The 8,086-nt window shown below is 36.4% G+C and overlaps 1 protein-coding gene and 1 long non-coding RNA gene across 2 annotated transcripts; one reads left to right on the top strand and one right to left on the bottom strand.

Moving 5' to 3' along the window:
* The first annotated feature begins 826 nt into the window (after positions 1-826).
* Positions 827-2,425, top strand: LOC110941213. Its single transcript, XR_002593920.2, has 4 exons — positions 827-900; positions 1,407-1,516; positions 1,856-1,906; positions 2,319-2,425. It is a non-coding gene; the product is annotated as an uncharacterized LOC110941213 (long non-coding RNA).
* A 4,876-nt stretch (positions 2,426-7,301) lies between these two features.
* Positions 7,302-7,751, bottom strand: LOC110941212 (histone H4). The gene has a single exon (XM_022182841.1). It carries the CDS (start codon positions 7,700-7,702, stop codon positions 7,391-7,393), a length of 312 nt encoding a protein of 103 aa, XP_022038533.1. The 5' UTR covers positions 7,703-7,751; the 3' UTR covers positions 7,302-7,390.
* Between the last annotated feature and the right edge of the window lie 335 nt (positions 7,752-8,086).

Here is an 8,086-nt window from a genome sequence, read left to right as displayed (position 1 = left end):
TACATGATAAAATTCATGAATTATGAATGTATAAGATTATAATATTATTACATTCTTTAATCATGAGATAAGGATTATATAGAAATTTTTGATTTACTTTTTTTATATATTAAACCCATGTAATACACAGGTTTATAACACTTACAAGTTAAGATGATAGTTAATCTAGATTTTTTTTAACCCTTTGTAATACATGGGTTTATAAGCTAGTGTCCTTCGTATTTTAAGTTACCTCTTGTATTAAACAAGAATTGACTAAAGTGCCCCTCATGTAAAGGACATGTACCAGGATTTTAAGGAATAACATGGATGCAGTTATTTTTAGGGGCTAAAAAAGTTAGAAAAATGGCATTGGTGGTTGAAGTGTTATAAATTCCTTTATGAGCTGATAGAGCTAAAGGAACTTAACCACATGCGCCAAAAACGTAATCTACTTTTTTCATTAAAAGGGTAAAAATAAATCCAATTTGCCCTATTAATGTGCAAGACACGTAATCGAACTTTACATATAAAATTTAGGGTCGTTAAACAACAAGACATAAACTATCACAACATATGAAATAAAGGATCAACTTTTTCGGTTCGTTATATTTAGGATTAAAAGTGAAATTCACAATATACCTAAAGGTCGAAAACTCTAATTTACTAGTAAAAGAATAACTTTATTTGCATTATGATAGATCAAAATGATATTTTCTATAATAGTTGGGTTCCATTTTGAAAGCTCTTAAAATTCTTAGGGTAATTATAGTAAAATTTGCATTAGGGTAACCCCACAGTTCCTATTTAAACGAACACAATACCATTTTCATTATAATCACTCAATCACCGCCGCACCCTTTCTTCTCTTATTCATCCACATCCTTGCCCCAAAGATGGCATCTCTTTTTCGGTGCAAATGTAAGAGCTTTTATTTGTTTTACTTTTATCTAATTTGATTTGCCTCATAATCTTTCTTTACATTTTTAAAAATCACTTTTTGTTTTCAAAAGTACTAATGTGAGAATTTTGGTTTAATTTATTGTATGGATATGTATGCTTTGATTTTGTTGGTATTGATGTAACATATACGCATACTAACTCTATCAGTTTGAAAATTTAAGAAATTCATTACCAAATACATTTTTAAAATTTTTATTTTTGTATAAGCATGTTCTAGAATGGATCTAGAAACAAATGAAGAAGAATTTGTAAAAAAATATTTTTTTGTTCGTTCTTTGACGTGTAGTTATGAGGATTTTTTTGTTCCTTATTTGAGGTGTAGTTATGAGGATTTTGTTTTTTTTTTGTTTGTTTTGTTGCTTATAAATGTTAGGTTTGCTATTATTCACCGATCTCACATCACTTTGACGTGTAGTTATGATGATTTTATGTTTGTTGCTTGTTTTGTTGGTTATAAATATTAGGTTTGGTGTTATTCACCAATCTCACATCACAGACGGGTCTGGCTAATCATTTAGGAGCAGACTATAGCATGTTGATTGTTCATGGCGTTTCAAGGGAGCAATTGAGAAAGGTAAAATCCAAAACCATTCAAACTACTTGAGAAAGTTAAAGGCGAAATTGCAAAAAAAAAAAAAAAGAAAGAAAGAAAGAAAGAAAAGAGGAATCAAGGGATGTTGTAAAATTAAAAATAAAAAAATATAGTTTTATATAATCTGATATGGATTAAAACAAAATTATAATATTAAGGTGTGATTTTTACTTAACAATGATGATCTATATATATTACCACCTAAAGCCTTTTGACATGGTAAATTATATTATATAAAAAATAGAAAATAATTCAAATTTTATTTTTGTTTTTATTTTTCGTATGTGTTTGGGTTATCTAAGTTTGCTTGTCATATGTCAGGCTGGTTTATCTCAAACGTCTCGATGAAACCCGCGATTGGTGGTGTGTGAGGTAAAGGCACACCTGTTATTGTTTCCTAGTTTGATAACCGTATAGTTGTTCTATACAGGGTTGCCTACTTAATAAAAAAAATGTAAACCCTATGTTTGGACCCCCCAAATTTTTTAGATCCTCATTTTGAAATATCATGTATTTATATAAATATAATAACGGATATTTATATATGCAATTGGTTTAATTTACCTACACATAACAATTGGAGTACAGTTTTTCTTCTAGATAACAATTGAAGCTTTTAATTCTATTGAATTTAAAATTATTTGGCTTTTTGGTCATATTTTAACACCATATTTTTTAGATGAACCCAAATAACCCTTATTTCAATGTTTGAATGTATATTTACGTTGAACAAAACCAGTGGACTTGCCAACTTTCTTTTGACACTCTTATGCATGATTTGCAGGTCGTTAGGTACATCAGTGCACAGAAACTTGCAGTCTGAGGAGCTTGAAGTGTCATGTTGTGTGTTGTTTGAAGAGAACATTTAATATTATGCATTTTAAAACAATATGGTTTTGGTTGTTTTGAAACATTTACTTTTGCTTCCGCTGAATACATACTTTTGTTTAAAACGTTTATTTTGGAATACACTATTCATGTTGGACATGATGATTCTGTTTAATATTCTTTACTGTAAGTACGATATGATTAGTGGCTAGATCCTGGTACATCACACGCCTTGCGCTAAAACCAGCATATGGTAATTTGAGGGTGTGACATAATAAGCAAAAATCAAATGCATGTATCCCACACCCACAAGGGTGTGACTAAATAAGGTCGCGATACCAACTTCCCATAGTAATGAAAAAAGGTCATCCCACGAAAGAAAATGTGAGTCGATACCACATCCCATACTCATGAGGAAAGGGCATGAATCCACAATATGCTTGCTTGACTAAATTCAATAACCGAATTAACACATAACCTAATAATAAATGAACTACACATTGATATTGCATGCTTGATTATAATTAGAAATGAATAAGAAAATTTTTGATAGAATGATACACCCCAAAAAGTTATTGCAAAAAGGGGAATATAATTTACTCACTGTTTGTGAAGATTCGATCCACTAAATATACAACCACACAATTTGTGAAATTCGACAAGATATTTATCGTAAAAATTAATATAACAAACCCCAAAGATTTATAAAATAAATAACAAGCAACAACTCTACGAAATTGGGTTCCCCTCTTTGGAGCGGCTCAGCAAATAGAAATAAACATGTTTTTTGTAATCAAAGGATTTCCCAGTGAAATTCCTTTCTTGTAAATACAGGGTTTATCCCGAAATTAATAATAAAATAATTCGGTGTTTTTAAAAACTCTGATATTATTTTTCTGACAACATGGTCCTGCTGAAATTTCCGCTGCCATTTCAATACCGATACCACGGGTTTCTGTCCCGCGGCTTCCGAACCAGGTAAAATGGGTCGGGGGCCGTGACAATATAACATTTTCACATGAAAAAAAAACTTAAAAAATTACTACCCGCTTGGAAGTTCTTCTAATCACACTCATTTTGTTTATATGGCAAGCATAGAATGACAAACTTTTTTACAATAAAAATGGCGTAATTTGTCGCAACCCCTCGTCCCCTAACAACCCGGGAACGGGCGGCCACGACCAGTTTCGGTGGTATCTGTTGTTTTATCCATTTTTGCAGCGGAATTTACATCAGGACCGTAGTTAGGAAATATTTTATCAGAGTAAAATACCACGCTTTTATAATATCAAATACATGGGAAATTCCCAAGTTTCAGTACACACATTTTCATAGGGATAAAACCCTATTTTATTTAATAAAAACATCTATTTATTTTAGGTAACTTTATTGCCACTTTTCCAAGCTTTCAGTGCTGTCCAGCTAGCTTCTATTTGGCTTTCACATTTTGTTACCTGAAACGCGTTTTAAAAACATTTTGTCAGTGGGAAATACTGGTGAGTGAATCCCAGTTTAATCAAGTTTAAATAAAAACCATTGTACAGTATTGAGGGCGGTCGCGCAATTACATTTGTTTCCAAGTCTTACTAATTTCCACCCACGGTACTGTCAACCCGACTTGTGGAAATGTTACTCCTTGCAAGGTAGTAACAAATTTTGTATACAAAAGCCCAAATATACCGACGATAATTGTATCCTTACAAATACTCAATAACTGCTTAATATAAATTAATTAAGTAAGGTTTTGTAAAAACAGTTGCAAAAAGGAGATTACTCACATTGCTGTCTTAAATTATCCTTTAGGGTTTCCTGGTGACAATCTATAAATTACACAAATGCATACGCGTTAGTATAAAAACCCATTTTAACATTAGTAATACCCTCCCCGAGACGGCATTCCAACGACTACGTCGGGCAGAACCACAACAGCCGTTACGGAACCCTAGATCAATCGAGCGGCGTATCTAATACGTATCCAGGTGTTATGATACTTACAACGGAGCAGAACTTCGTTATTTAGGGGGATATTATACCCGAGTATAGTGCCTACTATATAGTAATTCGAGAGAGAAAGTGAGAATTGAGCGACGGAAACTGAAGGCCCGAGCTCCCATTATATAGGAGCTGATTTCGGGTTTCACGCGGCCCGCGTAAGGTGAGACCACGGGCTACGCGGCCCGCGTAGTAGACTGGGTAGGCCCTAGCCTGGCCCAGTCATCGCACTAGCTCCGCAACGATGATGACACGTGGCAGCATCGGGTGTCGCCTGAGCTTGTAGCTGTCCCGGCCCGCGTAAGCAGTAGCCAAAGGCTATGCGCCCCGCGAGCGCCCAAAAAATTTTGTTTTTAATTAATTTTTATAAAAATAAAGGTATTTGGGCTCGGTTTTCACATACGGGGTGTATTTTAGGACATTTTGGGATATTTTAAAATATTTTAGGGCGTCAGAAAAATTCAGGAGGGTTGTTATATAATTCATAAGGTTATTCAAGACGTGAAGGAAATCTTGCCGCGATGGATTAAAGAACAAGCTAAAATTGAGGTGCCGCCGTGGGACGAGTGGAGATATTTTAAATATAATGTTTGATTGTTTAGTTTCTATGTTTCTGCTCTGTTTTCATTGTATCAGTTGCATTATTATTTTTGTTCTTATTTTGTTCTGTCTTGTTTTCTTTGTATCAGTTGTGTTCTTGGCGCCTTAGTTTCTTGCTAAGGGGTCATTGGTTTGTGTTAAACGAAGGTTTCGTTTGCCACTAGAAAAAAAAATATATAATCACACTCAGACATCCTACAATCAATTTTATTAGAATATACATATAGAACTATATTCATTTGTGAATAACCCGTGTTGTGCGTTAGGTGTAATATAATTTAGGTATATATTTTATGCCCTTATTACACTTTTTAGCCAAGTTTTAAATTTATAAAACACGATATTTACTAACACTAAACACACATATGGGCAAGTGCACCCATCGTGGACGTAGTATAGTGTTGGTAAGATACCGAGGTCGTCCAAGGACACAAGAGCTTTTAGTATCAGTTTATCCTCAACGTCTAATCAAATCAAAATGTTAGAAAAGGTTTTAAACTAAGAAAATAAAACTAACTAAAATGCTAAAAAAAAAATAAAAATAAAAACAGATAGACAAGATGAATCACTTGGATCCGACTCGTGTCTAGAACCTTTGATTATTTTCGCACTTTTGCACTTGTTTAAGAGATTATATTAGTTATTGTAGTAGGCCCCTCTTTTGAAGGCGACGTTACCCTCAACCCAGTACTTTAAGTCAGCAAGGATACAATACTAAAGGGTCGGATTATTGAAAGATAATTAATTAAGTTATTAATGCATAATGTGGTAGGCCCCTCTTTTGAAGGCGACGTTACCTTCAGCTAAGTAGTCTGAGTCAGCAGGGATACAGTCCTAAGTAGCTGGGTTAAAGTTTTAATAGTAGTTTAACTTATGAGGGAATCAAAGAGTTTGGACCCCCGCCATCCAATACCTTTGGGTATTGAAGGAGGTCCTACTAAATTTGACCCAGGTCCTTTGCAGGATCTATATACTGAACAATGGCAAGACTCTTACCAAACCGTTCCCTTAACCCCCGACCAGGTAGCCAACATACCTCCATATAGACCGTGGAGATATGAATGGTGAAAATCTTTTATTTTATATAGACAGTAAAATAATGCCAAGACACCACGGACAAACGATAAGGAAGAATCACCTTCAACATAAGAAACTAGGAATTGAAGTCATTAATACAAAACCAATTAAAAAGTGCAAAAGATTAAAAATAAAAAGTATTACACTAAACACTTGCCTTCACCAAGTGATGTAAGAGACTTAGGCAAACATGGCCTTTGATTGTTAAGAACTCTTACGATCAATCTTGGATCCCGAGACGACTCACACACTCTATGATGGACAATGGATGATGGTGGTGGACGATGGTGTTATGGTGGTGGATGATGGTGTTATGGTGGTGGTGGGTGGTGGGTGAAGTGTGAGAGAGGTGGTGTGCCAAGGGATGAGTTGCAAGAGCTCCAAACACTCCTATTTATAGGCTGAACAGAAGCCTGGGCACGGCCCCGTGTCCATCCGAGTCTCTCTCTTCGTTAATTGCAATTCGCAATTTCATTAAACGCGTCTGCAACAGTTGACCACGCCCCCGTGTCCGCTGAGCACAGCCCCGTGGTGCGCAGTAGAAGCTTCTACAGGTTTGTCTTTTGTGCCAAGGCTGACCATGACCCCGTGTTCACTGGGCACGCCCCGTGTTGAGCTGGACACGCCCCGTGTTGAGCTGGACACGCCCCGTGTTGAGCTGGACACGCCCCGTGTTGAGCTGGGCACAACCCCATGCTCAGCTGGGCACAGCCCCATGCTCAGCTTTCTTCTTGTTTTTGCTATGGGAGATGTTGTCGAGGGGTCGGGCATGCCACGTTTCTTCCTTTTCTTTGTATTTATGTTGGTTTTGGCTGTATATTTGTTCCTTTTGTTCGTTTAAGCTCATTTGACCCTGTAAATTCAAAAGGAAGACAAAAACACACTTTTTCCAACATTAGTACTAAAATAGGGTTAGTTTTATGCCTTATTTGATGTAATTTATATGTTGCATTTTACACACATCAACCCACTTGGTTGTAAATGGCATACACGGTCAATGCTCCACAAGACCACAACTAAGCAAATGCCTTACAAATACCTGATTATGAACTCAATACACTAACCAATACCAACTTGAAAACCCAATTCTCTGTAAATTTACCAAGCATTAATCAATATTAACTACACTTAATTAATGGTTACCCAAACAAAATCAAAAGCAATTCACAGTATCGCTATAGCTGAACGCTGATTATTGAATTGATTTCAAATTGAGCTGCAGTACCTTCAACACAATTATAAAAACAATCAACAGTCAAACAAAAGAACATTGATCATAACAATCAAACCCTTCGTTAACGAAACTTTCAATTTACACATAACCCTAACCAAAATAGCAAAACATAAAAGCTAACAATTTCAACCTCCAAATCCATATAGGGTCCTCCCCTGCCTCTTAAGTGCATAGACAACATCCATAGCAGTGACTATCTTCCTGCGAGCATATTCAGTATATGTAACCGCATCACGAATCATATTCTCCAAAAATATCTTCAACACACCACGAGTCTCCTCATAGATCAACCCACTGATCCTCTTCACTCCTCCTCTTCTCGCCAGCCTCCTGATCGCCGGCTTCGTGATCCCCTGAATGTTATCTCGGAGAACCTTTCGGTGACGCTTTGCTCCGCCCTTGCCCAGCCCCTTTCCTCCCTTACCACGGCCTGACATTCTTCAACAACGCTGATTTGAGATTTAGTGGTGATTTGATGAATGTGAAGGAGTGGGAGAGTGTTAGGGTTTATAAAAGGGGGGGGGGAAGTGTTATTGGGGATGAGGGGTTTGAATGGACAGTGGATGTGGGTTAGGATGGACGGTGGAGATGATGATCCGTGTGGTGTGGTTTTTTGGGGCGTGAGGCGTTGACTGGTGTAGATCGGACGGTCGGTAATACATACACACTGTGACTCGGACTGATGATAAGTGGAAAGGATTAAAAAAAGTCACCAAATACAATTACCAACCATTTCCGGATGCCCCGACCCATGCTATAACTTGATCGAATTTTGTTTATTGTTGGGGTGTCTTGTTCCCACACCCTCTATATCTTATTTT

Source organism: Helianthus annuus, chromosome 5, assembly GCF_002127325.2.
Source record: "Helianthus annuus cultivar XRQ/B chromosome 5, HanXRQr2.0-SUNRISE, whole genome shotgun sequence".
Lineage (NCBI taxonomy): Eukaryota > Viridiplantae > Streptophyta > Magnoliopsida > Asterales > Asteraceae > Helianthus > Helianthus annuus.
The sequence above is the reverse complement of the archived record's forward strand: the minus strand, read 5'-3'. Positions and strand labels throughout refer to the sequence as shown.

Coding starts and splice junctions, on each gene's coding strand:
- LOC110941212 (XM_022182841.1), bottom strand. CDS start 7,702: ATGTCAGGCCGTGGTAAGGGAGGAAAGGGGCTGGGCAAGGGCGGAGCA.